At 37.2% G+C, this 23893-nt stretch overlaps 1 protein-coding gene across 1 annotated transcript; it reads right to left on the bottom strand.

Moving 5' to 3' along the window:
• Positions 1–837: 837 nt before the first annotated feature.
• Positions 838–23053, bottom strand: LOC145774858 (inter-alpha-trypsin inhibitor heavy chain H4-like). The gene is made up of 18 exons (XM_082586190.1): positions 22946–23053; positions 21670–21872; positions 20301–20382; positions 19508–19675; positions 18579–18733; positions 16061–16336; positions 14153–14274; positions 13703–13828; positions 11458–11602; positions 10776–10904; positions 8471–8550; positions 6950–7125; positions 6042–6213; positions 5289–5501; positions 3253–3792; positions 2370–2435; positions 1879–1966; positions 838–1185 (listed from the first exon to the last, which is right to left on the bottom strand). Exons 1-18 carry the CDS (start codon positions 23039–23041, stop codon positions 972–974), a joined length of 3051 nt encoding a protein of 1016 aa, XP_082442316.1. The 5' UTR covers positions 23042–23053; the 3' UTR covers positions 838–971.
• Positions 23054–23893: the final 840 nt, after the last annotated feature.

The following is a 23893-nucleotide window of genomic DNA, read 5'->3' on the forward strand; positions in this document are numbered from 1 at the left end:
GCAGGAGTTCAGCTTGTTGCGCTTTTGGAAAAATACTTTATTTCCTGTTAAATCTACCCACGTACTGAAATTTTCCTTCATACGTGGTGATAACTGTCAGTGAATGAGAATTTATTTTCTCAATTTAGTTTTCGGTGATTTTCTTTGCTGCAATTTATTATACTGCCATTAAAATCTGTGCTTGTGTGAAAATACGCAGCGGTATGACAGACGAAAACGCGCCAAGGAAAGGGAATAGGTTTAATGTTAGTACCGTAACAAGTTATTTTAAATTAGTGACCACAGTATTTTCACATCAACAAAACCCTCATAGATTTCGTCATCTCAAGGAGGGAATTTAAAAAAAAATGACAATGCACTTTTGATTTTTCACCCTACTCAGGCCTCCAGTAGATTTTTAAGTGAACTTTACCAAAGAGTTGGTTCAGCTACACAAAAAAAAAACTCAAAATCAAGCAGCTCTCAGAGTGTGTGCTTGAGCAACGCGTAAAGGACAGCTCTCCATTTAACGGCATCTAGTGGATCAGGATGATATAATATGCAGTGAACACTCTGTAACCCAGCTAGGTCAGTGGTTCAAAAATCCCCCTATCAGAGGACAACATCCTACCGGGTTGAAATATAACGCCTTTTAACTTTATTCAGGCTGTGAAAGGTTGTTTGGCCTATTTTTGTTTTACAAACGCCTTATTAAGCTGTTAATTCTACCTTAGTGTTTGCGATATTTATAGATTGCGTTTATTTAGGATGAACAAGAGTATGTAATATACAGTACGTCGCCGAGTCAATGATGCTAAGACTACGATTTGAGTTACTAAGTAACACAAATATTTAGACTTTTGGTAGAGCATCAGTATAATGTCAATAAAACTTGATACACAAAGAATCAAAAATAAATTGTAACTTCGCACAGTCTTTGCGTTGCATCATTTTAATGCTTATAGCACTAGTACTCAGAGTAATAAAGCAATCTAAAGAACTTGTAAGTTAATGAGGAAACCACGCCCCTGGACAATTTCATCGGACTGGAAAACAATCAGGAAGTCGTTTTCTGCATCCACACGATCGGTATTCTTGTGGTAGTTACAGAACACTTTTGGTTTCACGCTTGAACGGTTTCTTTTTCTGACATCAGAATATACAGCAACTCGATCTCGCGTGCAGGAATTTCCTTCCATATCCAAACTGAAATACATTTGAGGCGTTTCAGTCAAGAAATCTTGGGTCGGTGTTGACCTGAATTCAAGCACTTGCTTGTCTAACTGAAACCGTGACTTCTATTTACATTAATTTTATCCCAAAATTTACTTCATTAAACTGCGTTGATGTTTGCACATTTAGGCTACGGTACCTTACTTTATAGCCTACTATTTACCAGGGTTGTGGAGTGAGGCAAAAAATATACGACTCCTCGGTTTATAAGGGGCCGACTTTGGCTTCAGTGTTACCAAATTTTTTTGAAATTTTGTCCTTTTTTATTTTAAATATTAATTGTATTAAACTTGAAATCAAAGTTGACACAACAATTTTCACAAAATTAACAAGAAACAACACTTTTATTTTTTGGTTAAGGTTTGGAGCGCAATAGGCTACAGAGAATAAAAATAATATTTTGAAAAAGTGTATTGCAAACAATTTTTTTATTGTTTATCGTTTTTTATCAAGTCGGAGTCGACCGTTTTTTTAACGACTCCGAACACGCCAAAATCCCACCGACTTTATAGCTCTGCTACTTACATAACTTGTTTCTGCCAGAAATAGCAGTCGTAGCCTAATATAGATTCTTGCAATCATTGGTAGCACAAGGGTAGGCTACTGGTACTGCACGGGCTATGTAAAACAAATAGGCTATAAGACTCGAAAGAGAAAGGTGTTTACCTTATAAATTGCATCCGCATTGTTGAATTTACGCTTTCTTTATCAAGGCTTATTCTCCAAACACAATTAGCGCTCGCAGGATACAAACCTACAAAAAACACATTTGAACAAAGTTTTATCAAATGCTTGCAGTCAGCGGTTTTACAAAAAATAATAGCCTAAGTCTTGGCATATGTGTTCGATGTGACTTTTTTATCTGCACGAAAACTGTGATAATCTCCAGAATGAAAGAGTCTGCTTTGAAAGTTCATAAAATTAGGTATGTTTTTTTTTTCAAAAATAGCATTGCTGCTGCAATCTTCTTCAAACATTATAAATTCGTTTTTTTTTTTGGCTTTTTTTTGCAAAAAAACACCAGAAACAGTGAAATTACTCTTACTATGGTATCTCACAATTTCGTCACACGTAGGCTATTTCTACCCACGAAGCAGCAAGAAATCACAGATTTAATTTCAATGTCTCAGTTAGGCCAAATTTAAATGACAACTCACCAGGAAATCCAGGAGAAGAAATGTTTGCTGCATGTCGGAGTGTTAGATTTTGGCTACAAGTTCTTTCTAAAAATAAAAATTTCGTTAAATGTTAAGTTGTTGCAAGACTTGACTCTGTACAACAATCATGTAAAAAGTTAATTTGTGTAAGAAAGTTAACAATTTGTGCACAAGTAGAACGGATGCGAGCAGGATCGTGGGGGCGGATGCCCCTTGCCCCCAATTTTTCTGTGGATGGGGGTCAAGGGAAGCAAAGCTGCCCTTTTAAGGTCACGTAAGCTACTGTCATTTTTCAATATGATAATTTCTGCTATTCGCTTTTAGCCTAACAATAATAATCTTTCGTTTTTGCGTCAAAGTAATATTTACGACACAAAATTCTGTATCACAGTAGGTTACACCATTATAACATAGCATGATGCCATTCCGCACCATTTTTTTTTTTGTATACCGGACACTTGTATCATTACTCAATAATGAGCTGATAAACGAGCATTATCGTTATATTAAACCTTAACAAAAATGGCTATTCAGCAACAAAAGTGCCCTTTTTTCATAATCTTGCCCCCCAGTCAAAAATCGTTCCGGCGCCCCTGGATGCAAACATGTTCAGTAATTTGTAATGTTGAGTTTGTCTTTCAAACTCTAAGCGAAACCAAGTATGCGAAACTGCCAGAAATAACCTACTAAAAATTTTCCAGGCCGAGAATGAAGATTCAAACCAACCACTTATTAAAGAAAGTAAGTTAGAGTTAGTGAAGGTGGTTTTTAGATTTCACACTTTTGTCGGAATAGAAAGTAGTTTCTAGACTCTAAAGATAGAAAAAAACTTAACTACGGTAGGATAATTTATTAAATAAAACCAGTTATGGACTGAACAAACCTGTCAAATCCATGGTTCTTGAAAAGGGATTGGTCGATTGCAACATTGTTTGGATAGTGGCAACTGATGTAGATATGGGGATAGGTGCAGTGGTGTTAGCTGGGTTTGTTGCAGCTACTGGTGTAATTGTGGTAGTTGACGCAGTTGTAGACATTGGTGTGGTTGTTGTAGATGATGCAGTTGTAGACATTGGTGTGGTTGTGGTAGTTGATGCAGTTGTAGACATTGGTGTGGTTGTTGTAGATGATGCAGTTGTAGACATTGTAGATGATGCAGTTGTAGACATTGGTGTGGTTGTTGTAGATGATGCAGTTGTAGACATTGGTGTGGTTGTTGTAGATGATGCAGTTGTAGACATTGGTGTAGTTGTGGTAGTTGATCTGCTTGTTGTAGTTGCTGTATTGATAAGCGGTTTTTTTGTGCCAGTCGGATTAGTAGCTTGGTAGCGTTGGAAGGCAGCTAAAAGGTAGTTGAAGTTTGGCGTAGTGGTGACAACCGGGTAGGTTGGAGAAAAAAGGAACCGTCTACTTCCAACTACACCTGGAATAGAATGATAATAATCTGGTATTAAAACCGCAATAAAGTAAAGATGGTCCCACACTTAGTTACAGAGCTTCGGAGAATAAAAAAACAACGTCAAGAAAACACGCCAATCAGACTAACCCTACGATCCTAACGAGAGGAGAACGACCATTTCTCTCGGCCACTTCTCCATTCAGCAACTACGACCATCCAATTTAGCCCTGGGTAAGTGCGAGTGGTCTTAACAACCAGCTGAAGCTGGGTTTCAAACCAGGTTTGCATTATTGGAATGTTAACACCACAACGCCACAAAACTGCAATAATGGGACTTTAACATTTTTGTAACGTGGCATTCACAATTTGTTCTTGGGCGTTGAGACCCAACATCCTTTCATTGGTACAAGTTTCAACTTTTATCACTATGGCTAAAAGCATCGCATACTGTAAGTTGGAGCCCAGGTAACTTTTGAAACCTAACCCGAATTATTCTGCATAAATTCCAAGAGATAGGAATTTGAAAAAAATTTCCCTTAAATGGGATTTTAATAAAGCTTGGGGAAAGATAATACTTTATTGTAGCAATAAATGAAAGCAACAACACAGGATTAACGAATTTACTCCTGGAATTTAAGATTATTGACTATTAATAAACAACGGATTAAGTACTGTTTAGTCTTGAGCATTATAACTTTAGCAAGTGAAAACAAAAATATCAGCAACCTCTCAAATACATGTAACTTCTCACCATGTAAAAATTAAATGAAGAAAACTCTTTTTTATGATTTAAAGGAAAATTAAGGATGCATTGCTAAACAAATATCTGTGTCGATACTAAGGCTCTCTTTAGTGCATTGAAAAAAAGTTGATTTTTCATTTCGAATTGTTTTTGTTTTTCATTTTTTGGATCCTAACTTTATAACTTTGTTGGAGTAGACTCTTACTTATTGTTATGACGCCAGCGCCAAGAATAAGTAGACTATCGTTAAACGAAGTAAAACGGTAATTCTCAAATTTTGAGATAGCACTGTCAAGGTATGTTTGGTCATTACTCCACAAAAACACACTTTGCAAATTTTATTAACATTTACTGCTTGGTGCCCAGATTCAGTTTTCCCACCATTCAAACAAAACATACTGTTGTAAATGTGCAACTTCTTATCTCTGTCTAGACAGCAAATACATCTTTTTTACATTGATTCGACGTCTGTAGACGTCGAAGCAATGTAAAAATGACGGATTTTGCTATCTGGAACTACAATAAGTTACGTTTATTAACGTACTTAACGACGTCTAATCAACGCGTCAGACTGTGACGTAATTAGTGTAGAAACTTTTGCAGCTAGGCTACTACAAGGACCGTTTTCAGGTCTATGAAATTAAGCTCTTTGGTGCGCGCTGTATTAGCCTAATACTAATACAATACAATACATAGATTATATTTTTATTCGGTTACGTTTTATACAGATATTTTTCTTCAACTAATCAAAAGTAAAATCATATCGATTTAAACCAACCGACACTCCTTGGAGGTGATATTCTGCTAAACCGGCCAACAGTAGAAGTTCTTGCTCTGGCTCCTACACGACGAGATAAGATTCTGTTGCTGTTTCTCCTGCTGCCGCTGCTGCTGCTGCTTGAGAAAGCCTGATACGTTCGACTTCCACTGCCAAAGCTGCTACTAGACAAGCCTACAAATGAAGATCGGCCAGATGCAGTACGGTACCCTCCTGAAAATTAAATAACTGTTTGTTATTGCCGTGCCTTCTGTGCAGTGACTATTGTCTATATTGATTTATTACGAACAAAAAATAGACAGTGTGCTATATAATCTAGAAATACGCTACACACGAATTTCCAAGAGGGTTCGCATACCTCAGTGTCAAAACAGCAGAAATCCGTTCATATTATGTTCAAAATAAGCAGCACTTAGCAAGGACAATAGCAACCATAATAACATTTTAGTCAAACTTTACAGTGTTTTTATGTAATGTAAATCACATTCAATGCCTAAACTTGTTATCAGTCGCCATCTCCGCTTGCACCAGATTCAGTACCAATGTTTGACACATATCTTCAAATTTAACCTGGTGCACACTGCAGATCTTTGCCAAGGTATAATCCATCCCGTCCGGTGAAGATGTGCTTGATGTTTCTTTAATTGCTGAACTGCATTTTTTTTTAAGTAATAATTTGGCTACTACACCCATACTTTCGTTTTGTTAATTAATTGAAGAAATTCAATAAAGCTAAAATTTACTGCACAGTACTTGCAGAAGGATGATTATTGATCCAGTCTAGGATGAGATTTGGGATGGACGCGGGAGATGGGGTGGTTAGATTTGACTGCGGCTTTGTCACCACCATTGAAGTTAATGGAGTGACAAAGTTATATCTCAACGATAGTTGTAGTATTCTTCGATCTATTTCTTGAATTGTTGCCTAAAAAAAACATTCTTGTTATCACTGTTTGTTTTATTTGGGTTTCCAAATTATCTGACTACTTAGTTTGTGTCAACTTAAGACAAGCCTAGTCAAAAGAAAGAAACTTTTACCAAACACCCAGACCCATGTCCTACTTTGAAAGTGTACAGCCATGATAAGATCATAAACCAGGTGGAAAAAGTTGTTAATTGTTTTATTTAAAATTAAGTTCAAATATATATAAAAGCGACTGACTCACTACAAATGTACCGTCGTAAGATTAATTCATCTATAGAGGCCAAGGGTAGGCTACACTTTTTTTAACGCGGACCCCTTAAAACAATTTGGTTTGCGTGGACCCCCTTTGTGGCCCAGTCCGAGAAACTATTTTGATCAGCACGAATTGGACATAACGCAATAAAATTAAAATGAATTGGTAACAAAATTTATGTTTTATTAAATTTAAGAAATAGCGAATGCAGATTGTTTTTCAATATCTTTGATTTAATTTCATTAATGTAAAGAATGCTGCTGTTTGTCTTCAACAAGAAAATGAAATTGTGGCTTCGTGTTTGATAGGGCTGATAGGATAGTTGTTTGAACTTAATCTTCTTTCTTTTGAAAAATTATTCCATTTTTGAAACTATACACTAAGATTTCCATTGGGCCTTCATGGACTCCCTAAAACTAGTTTGCGTATCCCTTGGGGGTCCACGGATCTCAGTTTAAGAACTCCTGATATAGGCCTACCAACCTGGTCTGAACGTTCTACGTAAGTCTTGTTCTGAAGAAGATCTTTAATGGTCAAGTAAGCCCAGAGCCTTTCCATGTCAAAAGAATCATCAACAAATGAATCATCGATTGGTTTTCCAACTGTTTCAAGAAGAACTTTCCCAGTTGCAGATTTCCCTTGTACGCGTGAAAGAAAACCTGTTCAAAATTGAAAAGAATATTGAAAGGTGAATCAAGGTCATGAAATGCGTAAGCTTGATACAACCTGCATGGCAAAACATGTCGCAATTGTGGTATTTTATTTAGTCAAAGAAGAAAAAAATAAGAAAACCAAAAAATAAAGAAGAAAAACAAAAATAAAAAAGAAGAAAAGGAAGAAAATGTTTACAATAAAGTTTTATTTAGGTTTTTATTTCTGTTCACGAAAAACAGTTTGTTTGTTACAACTTTCAGTGGCGTATTCTCCATGCATGCAAGGCATGCACTGCATGCCTTACAATTCTGATGAAGTCAGAAATCGTTCAGAGACAACGAATTTATGCGTAGAAATAGAAAATGTTAATAGCAGAACCGCCTCGCTCTCTTAATTTCAATATTTGAAACAACTGTTCGTTTTCAAACTTTTGCAACTTTGCTGACCCTGGCAACTCTGCATGCTGAGGAGAGCTCAGCACGCGTTGATAATACAATTTGCCAATTCGCCGCTCTTTTGCCAACACTGTGGCGCAAAGGCGACCAAGGCATGCAATTTTGAAATTGCATGCCTTGGTCGCCTTTGCAAAACAAAAATCACTATTCGTAGACAGAGTTGCCAGATTGGCTTTTTTACGACCAAATTTAAGAAATTTGACTTTTTTGAAAAGTGTTTGGCCAGACAATTTTTGTTTGGCCACTGGGCCTTTTTTAGTTTCCCGATTGGCATTTGTTTGGCCTTTTTTTTAGTCTTACACTTTTTGGTCTTTAACTCTAAGCTTATACTGCATCAAAGTTTTCAGTCAAATTTCGTCATCGGCGATGTCACAGAGCACCAGGGATCTTTCGGTTGGGTGGTCGGTAATCTAATCCTATTTCAGCTGGTCAGGTTTAAACTTTAAACTGGTAGGCTATTCGTTGTATTGCATTGCAAAAGCTTTAGCCTAACTGGTTTTGAATGTTTAATGTGGCATATAAAATTAAGACATTAAACTCATGATGTGTTTCAAACCTCATTTTTTTGCAAAACAGCTTAAACAATTATCAGCTAAGTAAAGCTTAGATTGCAAGAAAAGCTATAAAACCTAATGCAAATTTGCAAAATTTTCCTGGGGGAGCATACCCCCAGACCCCCCTACACTGGCTATGACCCTCTCTCCATTGCATGCCAAGGAAAATCAACCAGGATACGCCGCTGACAACTTTCTTGGGTTGACTTTGTAATTCGAAAAGCAGTTTACTGTTGAAAAAACTTGAAGTGCATGCTTGGTAAATTTTGAAAGAAAGTTCACTGCTCGTTTCAGCAAGGCAATGGTTACGCAATTTTCTTTTAGTTTCAGTTTATTTTTACTTTTTTGTTTGGTCTTTTCATTTTTCTCTTCTATTCGACCGGTTACCAAAATTTCTGATCCTTGGAAAAAATTGTCAAACCTGAAATAATAACAAAAGTAATTTTACGTTTATTGTAGCTATATTGACGATCGATATACTGCTATACACTAATAATAATAACATACTTCACTAAAATAAAAGCTAGACTAAATGTTAGAAAAAGTTGAAAAAAGCATCATTATTTAAAATTCCTAAAAATCTAATGATTAAAATATGAACAAAAAGTTTGTATTATAAGGTTCAAGTACATTAGAGCTGACTAAACGGCTATTTTGCTTTTATGAAAAATATTGTCCATACTGGTTTGTGTTGACTGTAGTTTTGAGTCAAAGTTTTTCTTAAATGGCACACAAAAATTTAGGAAGCGCTTTTAATCAAACGCAACCATCCAAGTGTAAACAAACAGTTATTTGCAGGAGGGGCATCAATTCTCCTCAACATTTATTAAATGTACTGTATCACGTTACATTTGGTAGCCTACATGTTATCATCACGTTACATGTATCACGCGGTGCAACTTTCTGTCAGTCAATCTGTTTTCCACACCGTTGGTTCTTGATCGCTGCGTAGCCTATTTCAGTGGGGTAGCCCAACGGCGTGTTTGCTTAAGACGAGACTTAGTGGAGAGGGGTCTGGGGGGCCTCCCGCAGAAAATTTTGAAAAATGACTTTAAATTTGGTGCATTCTGAGAGCATTTTCAACAAAAATGTGGGTATAAATATTCTTGTAAAACGGTGCTGTCCGGTGGCATAGCAAAAGGATAAGATCATGTCTTTTTTGGCATTTTTCGGAAATAAAGCCAAGTCTCTATGTTTTCGTGTTGCTAATTGCTGGCTGAGATATTTGAATGTTTGTTATTTGCAAAACCCACTCTTTTAATACAGTTTCGTTTAAAATTAGGAAAACTTTGTTTTGGAAACATAAAGAGACTGAAAGCATCATTCTTAATATCGTGACGTCACACGCGTGCTAAAGAGGGGTTGAAACCCTCAACCCCTCTCCCCCTGGCTACGCCACTGGCTTGTTTCGTGTTGTTTAGTCAGTTAATCATTTAGCCAGTACCTTCAAGAGGTTGAAATTTATTGCATTTACTACAAATAATCAAATATATTTAGATTCCTAAGGAGACCTTATAAGTTAAGTCAAAAACGTTTGACTGTTCAAACTATTTGTAAATATGTAAAATATATTCTTATAATTCCTCAACCCTGTAGTGTTGTTGTTGTTGTTGTTTACCTGTTTATGGTACTAAAAAGCAAGCTCGTTCCCGAAACTGTTTTAATAATAACTTCTATAATGATTCAACTCTCTTGGTCACACATTTGTGATGTATAAGCTAAGCTACAACACCAAAAATGCTTTAGTGGATGCTTTATCGATTAAACGTGTAGGTTTGTCCACAATGTCAATTAATTAGTTGAATCATGGCCACCTAAAGATACGGCCTGATTTGTCACAATTTGCAGAAATTTTCAGGTTTTTCTAACTTTGGGCAAACGTTTAAATAAATTTTTCTAAAAATTAGATTTTTACGCTTTCTTTATTCTTTTCCCCAGATGACACAATAGGTTTTAACATCCTCACATGTTGAAAAACAAAGAAAATTTGATTTTGTAGATTTTAGTCAGACTGTTAATTTTCAATAACAGTCTGATTTTGCGTTTTTCAACTTACTTTTTCTCATTTGCTACTACTTCCCCAAGGCAACAAAAAAGTTTTTTGTCATTAGGAAACCACAAAAAGTAAAAACATCTCAAAAAATGTCAGTCAAGCACTAGCAGTAGCTGTAATCAAAATCTGCAAAATGTGACAAACCAGGCCGCATCTCAAGGTGGCCATGGTTGAATCAACCAATTAAATGACAAAGCTATAAAAAAATTGTTATGAACCGCACGAACTAGCAAGCCGATTATATACTTGTTTGTACAAATCAGCAAAAATATTGATTCATCCCCGGTCACTGAGGGTGACTGTGTAAGGTTCTCGTTTATTGTTGGAATTTTGTGGCCTGTAAATTGTTATATCCACTAAGGGCCACTGCATGAAGAGCCTGTCCTTACTCAAGCCAGAGATGAATTGTGTATATTTCTATACATAAACATGTTTCTCTGGCTCAAGCACACATCCCTAAAGTTTAACCCGTTGTAACTTAGTTTGGTCGCCTTGTTTTTTTGTTTGCAAAGCTGTACCTGGGCTATATTGTCCCACATAGCCTAGTTAATTTAACCAGCTAGTTAGCTGTTGGCGTTTTTTACAATTCTTACTTCAATCTTGTTACATCTTTTGCATCTTTTCCAGAGTATCTCACAATCACATTGGCAAGTAAAGGACTTGCAACTTCATCGTAGAATCCTTTCACTTGCAAGGCAGCGTCTGCAGTTATGAATATTTGTCTGCAAAAGTTCATTGTGAACCATTGTGAAATAACCAGGAATATAACTTTAGAAAGGTCCAAACAATTTTTTGGTGCAAACGCGCTTAATTACAGACAAAAAAGTATCACTATAAAAGATTGCTTTGTTTCACATTAATGATTTAATGAAAAATATGAAGAAAAAAATTAAGATTTTGAGAGTATGGGGGGATATATCGTAGCTACTTTTCCTAATCACACAAAGCAGGGCATGACAAAACGCATCAACTGTTTTCTTACGATTTTTTTCAGTTTTTGAAGCATCGTGCACTCTTTAGAAAGAGTGATAATTTGTAATGATATTGATACACTTGATACAGTAGCCTACGTCTAAGTGTGATTATGCTTAGACCTATTGAGTGTTTCCATATCCAAAGCAACCATTAATAGCAATTTAAATCTTGTTTGAATGAAGATGGTGGTTTCACCAAAGCAACTTTTTTATCCCAGTAACATATTTTACACAAACATTTCCTTCAAGCATAGCCTAGTTCGATGCACTTTTTCAAGTAAATTTTAGCCATTCACTATACCTCGCCAAGCCTTTATTTTCCCGAGCAAGCTTCTGCAAAAAGGAATAATCTAAATCAGCTCCGAATCCAAGCGAGAAAAGCGAGTATCTTCCTGCAATTTTTCTTGTCACATTTTGTCGAATAAGCTTGGTATCTATGACCGGGCCTGCATTACATAAATATCCTTTTAAACTTCCAAAATCTTGGTGGAGGGCTTTTAGTCAATAGTTAGAGAATGTAGCGTATAAACAGCAGCAGGTCTGGGAATATAATTTAAGGAGCAACATAATTTTACTACAAAACGAAAACTACATGAGAGAACAAGTGATTGAAAGTAAAGATCTAAAAAAAGCAAAGATATGATTATGAGGTCTGGAGGGCTTTGCTTCAAAAAAATATGACTATTCATCTCTTGTTTTGGTTCCTTTTTCCGTATTTTTGGGCCCACTAGTGGTTTTTGTGTCAAGCAAACAATTTGTGTTTGACTATCGACTTACAAATAAAACAAAGCTAAACAATCACTACTATTATTAATACAAAAAGTGCTCAATCCAAGCAAAAAAGCAAAGCAGAGAAAATTACATCAAATTCAAGGGACCAATGGGACAAAAATAGCTTTATCTTTAATAACTCAAATAATTTACGAACAATGTGTACCAAAAATATTTTTCACAAAGTTTCACCCTTTGCTCACATCTTCAAAACATTTCAACAAAAAAATTGATGTTTTGATGTTTATTTTCAAATTTTTAATTCAGCATTAAACTGTCCCATTGGTGCCTTACATAAGGCAGCGGTGGGACACTTTAAAAATGCATTTAGTGCAAGAAGAAACCAGTTGCAAATAAAAAAAAAAAGAGATTTTACATTGCTTTCATGTATGTATTTGTGCATTACAAGGCATTGTTGCGCCACTTTACATAAAAAAAAAAACGGTGAAATAAATAGCTTTATTGGATTGACTCAACAAACCTCTCAAACTTACAAAACATACTATTCAAAACAAGATAGAATACGCAATGGAGTTGTTTAAATGTCCCATGACTTCTTTGAAAAAAAAGATTTTTCAACGCCGTTATATTGTGTTATAGATGTTGTATATATAGCCTATACATATATGACCCACAGGTCCTTGAACAAAATGTCCCATTGGTGCCTGAACCCCATTTTGAATTTTTTTTTCCTCTCAAACCAAAACTTGACAAAAATAACTTTACAGTTTTTGTTTAATGGAAGCACAAGTTATAAGAATTAACTCAATCTAAAAAGTATTTCCTAACTAAGTCTGTCAAATCAAAACCACAAAAGAAATCTGACCACTGATGTTTACTTCAACAAGTAAAAAACTCTTTGATGTCATGCTTAAATTACAAAACATTTTGCCATCAAACTACGTTAAACGACATTGACCAGTATCTTGCTTCCACACGCAAAATTTCAGTCATTTACGTTCACCACGATTTAAGAAAACGGTAGTGTCCAACTGGTAAAGCGTCTCACTGGTTACCGATCTCCCCACCTTTCTCTAAAAACATCTACAACCTGTTTTACCCTTACTTGCGATCATCAAAAGGTCCTCTAAATAGAATTTGATATAGGATTTTAAATTGGATTTTGTTTGAAGAAGACCTTAATTCTGATGATCCCAATTAAGGGTGAAACAGGCTGTACAGGTTTTTAGAGAATAATAGCAACTGAATTTAATGTAAAACAAAAGCTAGATTTCTGTAAAAATAGAAATCAGTAATGATTTTACTAAAATAGCTTGGGTGGCACCAGAATAATTTTAAGAAAGCAAAGGTTTAGGTGAAAATTGATGATGTAAAACTTGGTTTGAACGAGCAATAGTAGGCCTATGATTTCTCGGCAGTCGAGTGTTCGCTGTTCTATAGTTAGTAGTCAGGTAGTGCTGACGCCAGGAAGATTGCTCCTTTTCAACAGGCCTATGATTGTTGGTCTGGGTCTTGCTGTCATAAAAATTTGATAAATTTTACTTCGATTTGGTCATTTTTTGTGTATTTTGAGGCCAAATAATATATTTTTTGTTCAGGACACACATTTAAAATTTTTTAAGGCGCATATGATCAAACTCATCGAATTGCAAGGGTTTTTTCAACCTTTTGAGAATACGCTATCGCCCCTATAACGTACTCTCGTGGATTTTCACCTTCTATTGTACTCCACCTTCTTTTCTCTCAAGGGGCGATATCGACACCTTTGAGAACCACTGCTGTAGGTTACAGAGTATTGTATTACAATATTTTACCAGAAGTTGGGTCGCCATCTGAAAGCATTATAATCATCGAAGCTTCTTCCAAATTGTTGGCAACGTTATTAGTAACTGTTTCCAAAAGTGAAACTCCATCTAGAGTAGCATCGTGAAAGTTTGTGCCTGTTGAGTATGGAGAAGATGATTTTATTCTATTAAGACATAACAAGCATTCCTAATCCTGTTCTAGGATACCAGACAACGAGATAGCCAACTTGGCCTCACTTTGACTAAATATAGGCTAACTTAGGCAACTGGGTTTATCAACAGCTTAACAAAAATATCTGTAGACTAATTGCGGTAGTAGTCAAGTACATCTATATGTCATAAATTTTTAAAATAGGTTAGGTATTTTATTTTTCAAATAAATTAAATAAGGTACTATGAATTTTGATGATGGTGTTCTCTTATTGTTCTTAGCCAGATTCTCTTAGGCCTATAGCTTACCACCGCCTGCGGTGATGGCGCGTACAAAGTTTTTCGCTTCATTCACAGTTCTACCGGTGACTTCCATCATTCTGTTTGGGCGCCAAACTCTTGCCGTAGAAGCAAAAGTGATGATATTGAATCTAAAAATTTTAATCGGACTTTTAAAACAAAGAAAATTGACGCTTTCTTTACAGGGAGTAAGTTATTCACACCCTTTCATTGGTTAATCCGGAGAACAGTTTTAGTGGTTGTGATCCTTAAGCCTCACAAGCCACCAAAAGACCCAAAGGAGTTATCGCCCGATATCCTCTGTGCTCCTTTCAAAATCCTCGAAAAGATGATCTATGCCGCATAAACCCAATCATCAACCCACTTTTTCCAAAGGAGTAAGCTGGGTTTCGATGCGGAAAGTTTACTGTGGATCAAGTCGCATTCTTGATTCAGACATTGAGGATTGCTTTGAGGCAAAACAGAAGACCTGCGCTTTACTTTTAGATCGTACAAACGCCTACGACACAGCATGGTACCGCAGGCTTACTTACAAGCTGATTCGCCTGCTGCCAGACCGACATGTAGTCCATATGGTCTAGACTAGAACATGGAACTTGTCAGGAATCGAAGCTTCACCCTCACTACCGGCAATTAACGGTGAAGTAGACTAAGACTTCTGAAAAGTAGTGTCTCACAAGGATCTGTCCTGGCTCCACTTTTTTTCAACATTTACGTCCATGACCTGCCAAGCACGGTCTCCACAAAATACGCATATACGGACGACCTGGCAGTCCTCCACTTGACAGAGTTGTGGAAAAACATAGAAGACACCTTGAGCCAAGACATAAAAACCCTTTCAGCTTATCTCCAGAAATGGTGACTGAAGATCAGCGAAAGCAAAACTGTGGTAGCAGCTTTCCATCTACACAATCGGGAAGCTGATCGTGAGCTAAATGTTCACAACAACGGAAAATCTCTGTCCTTCTGCCCTGAATCAAAATAAGTTGGGGAAACATTAGACAGATCGCTCACATACTGTACCGCCGCCACCATTTGGTGTCACTGCGCAAGAAACTGACATTACAAGCTGCGCTACTCAAGCGCCTGGCAGGCTCTAGCTGGGGAGCGTAGGCTGACGCTTTGCGTATATTAGTCTTAGCTCTTGTCTACTCTTCTGCTGCAGAGTACTGTGCGCCTGTTTGGTGCCGCAGTGCTCATTGCCACAACATCGACACTGCCATCCACAGCGCCTTGCGCACAGTGACCGGATGCCTGCGTCCGTCCACACTTGTATGTGCTATGTCTTTTTAACTGCCATTTCTTTAGTTTTTTATACTCATGATTCTACTTGAATAAGTGATTTTATTTGGACAAGACTGGATTGATTCTGTCAACTGTAAATAATAAGTGACTAAGGCTACATAAAAAGTGCTTCTGGCATAGCAGTCCGCGAGAGTTTGTAAGTCAGACAAACCGCGACAGCCCCAGAGGGGCACACGACGACGACGATAGGAGTTTAACCTTGTATTTCAATTATTCTAATCTGCCTCGTTTGGAGTGAGGCATAGCCGTAGCCTATTATTTCTTCAATATGAACTATCAGGACCATTGAGAGAATATTTTGAGCCCGGTACCACTTAAAGGCCCAGACCCAATACAAATTAACTTTGAAGAAAACACTATAGGCCTAATTCCAAAAAATATTTGTTGTTTTTTTAGTTTTGGAGTCCCCGAAAATCATTTCCGGCCCGCTGAAAACATTCCGCCTACTAAAATGATCTAGCGTTCGAATTCAAAAATATCCATGCACCTCATGTCAACGCTACTGCAAATGACGTATTTCTTGGGTAGGCATATTGTTGAATAAGTTAACTTGAAAGTTCTTAAATTGTCATTAAGTTTAATACTCCTTCTCCTTTATCCACAGTTAAGTACCTATCTGTCATCTTTAAATCATCCAAGATCGTGATAAAAGCCTCTTTGGTTTGTTGGATTTTCTTTCCCCTCATTGACCCACTTCTGTCAATAATGAAGACAACATTCTTAGGTATAACAGGAAATGCAGTAGCCGGAGCAAAGAAATGGACAAAATATCCGTCTCGTATCAAAATTTCTCCGCCCAACTCTACTCTTGTTACGTCATATGTGACCGCAAACGAAATGACTTTTTTCTGAAGGAAAGCTCGCTGCTCCTGCACGGAAGGATTGTATCTGAAAAAAAGATTGAAGTCTTATTATAGTATTTTTGACTAATCCAAATTCCGCCTAGGCCTACTAGTTCATTGGAATTTAAGCTATCAAAAATTTCCAGTGCCGTATACCGGTAAAATTCCATTTGACTTTGAGCGTACACAAACACAATTGTTTCTGTTGACGTAGCAATAACATAGCCTACGCAATTTGTTTTTCACTGTTGACACTTCATTCCAAGGAAAGCATGCCTCAAGGCAGGCGCTAGAACTCTTGCATGGTCGAACAATTCATTAAATTTGTCGAACCGACGTCCGTCTGCGCGAGGATCAAAAGGACGTCGGTTTGACACTGCTCCAGAGCAAGTATCTCTGCAAGACACTTCATGACATGCCAAAATAACGGGAGCAGCTAGCTCGAAAACTATTCGATGTTGCGCTGCTTCCTGTTGTATCAATATTGCAGTGTAGCCTACTGTATGTGGGCGCAAAGTAAAACATGATAAATGAACTAGAAAGAACACAAGAATGATTTTTCAAAACAAGAACTCACGCAAAACGAAAAATTGCAAAGAGCCTGCGCAAAATGACAAATTTAGCACAGACAATATTTGAGGTAAGCTATAGCCTACTGAGGAATTATTCACTGCAAGCAATGGCGTAGTGTGTCCTATTTTTTAAGTGTTTGCTTTTCCAGCAAACAGCATACAGTCTACTTGTGCTTGAAAGCAATCAATGGAGAGGACTCGGCTGAACCGTTCCCCGGGCAAGTAGAGTAAAGTTTGCTAAAAAAAAAATGAAAACATAAAAATGGTGACACTGCACTACAGACTGTAAACTACCGTAAATGTTGGAAATGGTAAGAAGTTGGTGTTCCAGACAATGGTTCACCTATTCAAACGTCATATAAAAACCGTTCAAGTCTACTGAATATTACGTCATGGAAGTTGCTAGAAAATGTGCCAAAATTGCACCATCGTTCATAGACTTGTGTCAAACCTGTTTGGACTTGTTTGGGCCTGTTTAAACAGGAAATATTACATCAGCTTTAAACACCTGTTGGAATGACTTCATAATTGTCTTTCATTATTGCGTCACAGTACTGCATACGTGAATTTGAGATATTGCTATCTATTCTGGTCATTCGTAAAATGATTGTTTGAAAGTTGGCCGCACATTTAACTGTTGGCTTAGTGCTTGCTAGCTGGACAAAGGTTCCGTCTTTTATCCAAGTAATCTGTTCTGTAGTGACAGTTTTTTCTGTGGTGTACGGCGTTGCACCCCCCTCGTTTTCGATAGCCTCGGGCTAATTTTACAGAAATACACTGTTTGAAAAGAAGTTCAAGTGTGTGTTTCTTCGGTCATTATATACAGACGAACGGATTCGGGAACTTTATGTTAAAATTTTCCCAAGAAGAGATTATGGTTTACCGCTGTGACCAGTTGGAAAATGTTGCTTTAAATGCTTGTCTCGCTACAAAAAGTACCCTGGGTAAAGCAACCTACTGTATATCGGATGAAATTCACATCTTCAATTCAATATAGTCAACCGCAAATTGAAACTTGCACAACGCGTGCATAAAAATTTGATGGATGCATTCTAGCCAACCCAAACGTTGAAATTGCAAGGCGAATAATGCTTCATAATGTAAGTTGAATGAAGAAACCAGAAAAATTTGTAAGTTTGATCAATGGGATTATTAAAACACGTTTTTAAACCAATCATTTCCTTCCGTTTTTTTACAGTTGTTCAGTTTGTTTTTATTTTTGACTATCACAACAAAAATCATTAGCCTATATGCCAGACATAGCAGATGTCTAGAAAAAGATAGAAACTCTTTTGTCTTTATTTGCGTCTACTGTAGAAAAACTTTGCAGTAAAGCTTTGTTTTTGTTCACACAAAATTCGCTTAAAAATGCCCTAAAGCTTGTTGCATCAAAATAGGGCTACTTGTCTAATAAATGTAGGCCAAGTCTACTCTACTTCACAGTGTAGATTCTAACGATCTGTTTTAGCCTGATGCTGCGAGTTTGTTGTGGCAATATCCAATTGCACTAGTACAACGAACTCGCAGCATCAGGCTAAAACAGATCATTAGAATCTACACTGTGAAGTAAGCAACGATCATGCTGCTAAAAGCGAAACTCAATCAATTGCAAATGTAGTCTAACTCAAAGCTTCCTTTACACAAATGCCACCATTTTATCCAGAACTGTGGAAACAACAACCAATAAGAGAGCCTTGCCTAACACCATCAACCTACTTTATTAATGCCTGTGTTTCGGTACGACGGATATCTACTGTTTGTCCTCCAACAAAATCACTTCCTCTCGCATCCACAGTAGGTGGACTTGCTTCCACTGATCTGAGTCCACTTGGTTCGCTGATGTGCACTTCGACGCTTAAATCCTTCACCACCTAAACAAAATTCAAAGCAGCAAGGACTCTTGTTGAAAAAAGACTGAAAAAATAAATTCAAATTTCTCATCTTGGCAAGATAAACAAGGAAAGCTTCATTAAATAAAACAAAATTTCATGTCATCAACCAAGAATTAGAAATCGAAATAAAAAATTTTAAATCACAGTATCGGTAGATAGTATCTTTTTATTTCGGTTAATGTAGCCAAGTAATCCAAAATAATTTTTTTGCCTTTAGACTTGTTGCGAGAGATAAAGCAAAATTTTGTAAGCTTAAAGTTCAGCCGATAGTATTCAAAGTCATGCACTGCAAAGATAGCCAACCTGCTGAACGTAAGGTGTGATAGGCCTATACAAAATCTTGTAACCCAGACGCTATTTTGACAAGATCAAAAAATGGCTTATGTTTTCTTGTTTTGCAACCTTAATTTGAAAAATCTATTAAATTATTTCGTGCGATTTAAAAAAATTAAAGCGTCAATATACAGTAGCCTATCTTATACATAAACTGTGAATACTAAAAGTAAAGAAAGTCCCATTTATGGCCATAAAAAATTACATTTGCGTAAATATAGACGTATTTTAGTTGCACTTTTCTCTGACAATCTAGCATCTCTACAAGGCTGTTGAGAGAACAATTTGGGCACGGCAACGTATATGCCGTATATGGCCCGTTTGTCAAGTTTAGAGATACTTTTAGACCTTCGCCCAGCCCAGTTCTGACGCGTCACTGGGACGCGCTCTTTCACTTTTTGACCTAACAACATTTCGTACCTGGCCAGGTTTAATGTATATTAGCTGGTTGTACAAGCCAAGTCTCCGTATAAGTAGTTCTTGATAGCTCAGTTCAAACGTCACTGTGTTTCCAGCAGCTACATTCACAGACACGTCAAAGGTTTGGATGTCTTGTGACTTTGCAGTGACCAATCCAGCACTTTGCCCCTAAAATAAAGTCATTAATATAGACTATGTCTTATTGTAAAACCAGGTGAACCAATAAGCCAGAAAGGGGAGGATTATTATTTTCGTCCGGCTCGAAGTAAGCACATTTTGTTCTAACAACACTTTTTATGTTATGGCCTGCTCCAGATTGATAAATAAAATGTTTTTTAGTTCATAAATTTAAACCGAGCAACTGTTGAATTTTAGGACGAAGTTTTGAGCCACAATTTATTTGACTTTGCTTTGAATGTGTGTATTTATACTCGCAACCAAAATAAACGCCATTCAATCAATCAATTTCTTTGCAAAACAGAACATAGCAATTTCAAGAATAGGATAAACATAAATTTTATTAATGCTTTAATAAGTCGTCAATCAATGGTCAAACAACCTGCCAGTAAAATAACAATTAAATTAGTCTCAGATACTTCTACGTTTTACACTGCATAGATAAAAAATACTTTTAAAAGGTTTTTGCATAAGGTAATTGCATTAGATGTAATTCGCTCTGCTTGGCTTTTTTGCTTAGCATTGAACACTATGTTTGTAGTATAAATAGCATTTATCGCTTGAAGCAGAATTTTTAGTGGATTGTTGCTGTAAAAGCTACGTGACTTTATTTCACCTGTGAAACCGCCGCATTGTATTGTTTCCTCGCTGCAGCCTTGTCTTTTACAACGCCAACATATGTTACGTCATCAATTAACCTGTAGTACAAATAATATGATAAAGAAATTATAAAAAAGATATTAAGCCGTAGGCCTATTAGTTCTTAGTTGATAGACTCCTCTGCATTCGATTGTTTCAAACCCGTACCATCAAACTCCACACATAAAGTTATTATTTTTAAGTTGTGCAGTGAGATCTTCATTTTCCAAGTCTATCAATTTCAACTTGTACTTATGTTGGCTGCGTGGCAGAGCGGTATCGACGCTCGAAGATACGTCTGTTCGGCAAGTCTTATGTCTTGGAAATTAACGGCATACCAAAATTAGATGCAGTTGACAATGACTAGGTGGTCTTTATCTGCCTCATGTCGTACTGCATTTACATTTTATAACGTATTAACAGGGGCAATAATGCCTTCCGGGGGTTCAGCAGACGCGAAAAATTATTCAATAACGGCACTTTCTACTAGATTGATTGTTCCTTGACACTTGAGTTCAAGTTCGACTTACAGTAGCAAACAGTATTTTAACAAAGGTTTTTTTCTACAAAGATAAGAGTTCAATTGACTAACAAAAGCAGCGGTTGATAACTATGTGGCATGAATTAGTGGTGCGATACTGATGAGCTCAACTAGCGAGAGGAAAAAAGAGCTCAGCTTTATGTGCGAAACACGTGTCTATCGGTGTCAATTCTTGTTACACTCGACTGCTGAGAAACACAAAGTCTTTTAAGTTGGAATTTACGGCTCCGGTTTTAGGGGTAGGAAATTTCGGTTTCAGCATTCATTCGAAATTTTCGCTTGCACCCGAGAAAATGTTGGAACGAATAGAACATATACGAGCAGGGCCGGATTTAGCTGATGGGGGGCCCGGGGCACTTTTAGATCGGGGGGCCCCCCTGTAAAAAAAAATTTTGCGCCTACGGCGCGAAAACCACCTCCACGTCTACAATAGCATTACTCCAGCACTACACAGCAATTTGCAGAGTCTTTAAAGGCTGAAAGAAAAAAAATAACACAAAATCACATTTTTTTCACGTAGGGAGGCCCTTCAAAAGTCGGGGGGCTCGGGGCACATGCCCCTTCTGCCCTCCCCTAAATCCGGGCTGTATACGAGTTTCCTGTTTGGCAAAATTGGTATTTTTCACATCGGTTTAACAACTGACAACCAACCTTGTAAAAGCGATTGATACTTTCAGCTCAGCTGAGTGTTGACGAAACTAAAGATTTTATAAAACAAACTCAGAAACTTTTTGCCCCTGCGGCAAAAAGTTTTTTCGACATTTGTTTATCTTTAGCGAAGTCATGCTTTCATATTAGAACTCACATAGAAAAGTTGGAGATGAAAGCATTTTTAGGGATCTCCATTTCGATCGCGACCTCTCTCGCCGAGTCTTCATTATTTCGTACAAGGCTGGTCAACTTGACTCGACTGTATCGTGACGTCACAAACGAAACGACTCGAAACGTTTCGATCTGAATTCCCGAATTCGCTTGACGTCGGAAACGTTGCAATGGGGTGTCTCTCACCTGTGAGTTAGACAACAACCAAGCTAGTAAATTTAGTCTCCTTTTAACATCTCTTTCACGTCGCCAGACGTTGAAAAGATGTAAAAATTGCAAATTTTTTCTGCTGAAAGCGCATTGGATTTTGAGTCTAAAGATCAGCAACAATCCAACAGCATTACACCAAATTACCGTAAAGTTAAAAGTGTGATAAAAAGAGGAAACCTGCCAAGATGCATACACAATACACATTGGTCGTCGTTTGCTAGGTGACTGCACATTGCACAACCGACTGGTGATAGCTCTGGTGTGACGCTTCAAATGGGCGCCAGTTCGACACCGCTCAAGGGTATGAGGCTGTGTCTTTGGCAAGACACTTTGGCAAAACACCTTGACATACATTGTGGCATGGCAAGACACAAGACACTTTAGCATGTTTGAAGGTAGACACTAACGTTTGGCTTCCTTGCCATTTTGTCCACTAAATCTTTAACTACCGGTCGTGAAGCCAAGATACGACGACTTGTTAAGTTCGGCTACTATGCATGACTATGCCGGCGTTGAGATAGCGCAGCAGGTAAGGAGCTCGCTTTCCAATTATGCAATCCAGTTTCGACTCTCGGCATATGCTGGATGTTGACAAGCACCTCTCACCTCTACCCAGGGTGTAATAAATTGGGTGGGCGTAGTAAAGGCGGTCGAGAGAAAGGAACTGGCCACCCTACTCTCGTTAGTGCCGAAGGCTTAATATAATGAGAACCTTATCTTCTCATCCCCCGAAGCTTGGATTCAAGTATGGGACTCACCTTACTATGGATGAGTACTGAATAGCCTATAGTTAGGCATATGCAATTATACTATACGTCCTTGTATGCGCAAAGTGCTCAATTGGAAATAAAAACGGCTTCTAAACATTTTTAGAATTTGCTATTTTTAATATGATTTTATAATGCTTCTTTTCAAATGTTTTTATTTTCCGAAAAACATCGTTTAATTTCGACCAAAATGGATTGTTTCTAACAACCCAACAAGAATTGGCTACAAAAGAATTCAAAATAACAGATCTTGACTATAGAAGAATACTTTAAGCTACTTACCTGTCGATCTTGCGTCAACACAAAATACCCACTTTTTCCTGCGGCACTCAAAAATAAACTTGCCAGTAGAAATACAAAAGCAAATAGATGATCCATTTTTGGACGCGTCTGTTGGATAAAAATTTAAAAACTGACAAGCAAAGGTGCGGTTGTTTTCTTTTAGCCTGTTTAGGAGTTAGAGTATAAACTTTTTTCGTTTTTTTCAGCGTTATTATAATTAATTTTAACTTTTCTTCGAATTGCCCAGAGGCTTATGCAGTCACATTTTCGTATAAACTACATCACAGTGGAGTTCTGGTGATGACCTAGAAGCAGGGGAGTCAGGCCGAATTTCCAAAGGACGACAGTTCAACACTTAACGAGATCACACCACTGTGTCCATTTCATTCTACGAAATGCACACAAGACAAGCTATCTTGCTTAGGGCTCTATACTGCTCAATCTTGATCTTCTACAGTTAATACGAAGTTAGCTTGGCCACAAAAACATCTTGTCTATGATCAAAATAGAGATCCTTAGAAGTGCTTTCATCTCCAGGGCAAACAAATTCAAGAATTTATATGCCCCATTAGTGCAACAAAACACACAACTGACTGTGAATGTTCGTTTGCAATTGCTATCAAATTGTCATCAACATCAAAGAAGTGAAAAAAGCTTAGAATTAAAAGCCCATTGTCGTTTAATAGCAGTTTTGTTGTTTCCCGGCTTTGACTTTGCCTGGTGCATGCTGTTTTTGCCATACCAATGAAAACAAATCTAAATTTGCGGTCTGGATGAAATAATTTCTGTTGACCATGTTTGAGTTATAAATTAAATTCCAAGTAACAGCCTTGGTTCTCTTATCGCCAAGGGCCATACTTTGCAGGAGGAAGAAAAATTACGCTGCAAGTTAAATGCGGGAAATTCATTTTTGTAAGCTTGTATTTACAGTATTACACTTTCAATAAG

Source organism: Aplidium turbinatum, chromosome 7, assembly GCF_918807975.1.
Source record: "Aplidium turbinatum chromosome 7, kaAplTurb1.1, whole genome shotgun sequence".
NCBI lineage: Eukaryota > Metazoa > Chordata > Ascidiacea > Aplousobranchia > Polyclinidae > Aplidium > Aplidium turbinatum.

Coding starts and splice junctions, on each gene's coding strand:
- LOC145774858 (XM_082586190.1), bottom strand. CDS start 23,041: ATGGATCATCTATTTGCTTTTGTATTTCTACTGGCAAGTTTATTTTTG. Junction 13,829..14,152: donor CGCCATCACCGCAGGCGGTG/GTAAGCTATAGG, acceptor CATACTCAACAG/GCACAAACTTTCACGATGCT. Junction 2,436..3,252: donor AAGAACCATGGATTTGACAG/GTTTGTTCAGTC, acceptor TTTTATTTTTAG/AAAGAACTTGTAGCCAAAAT.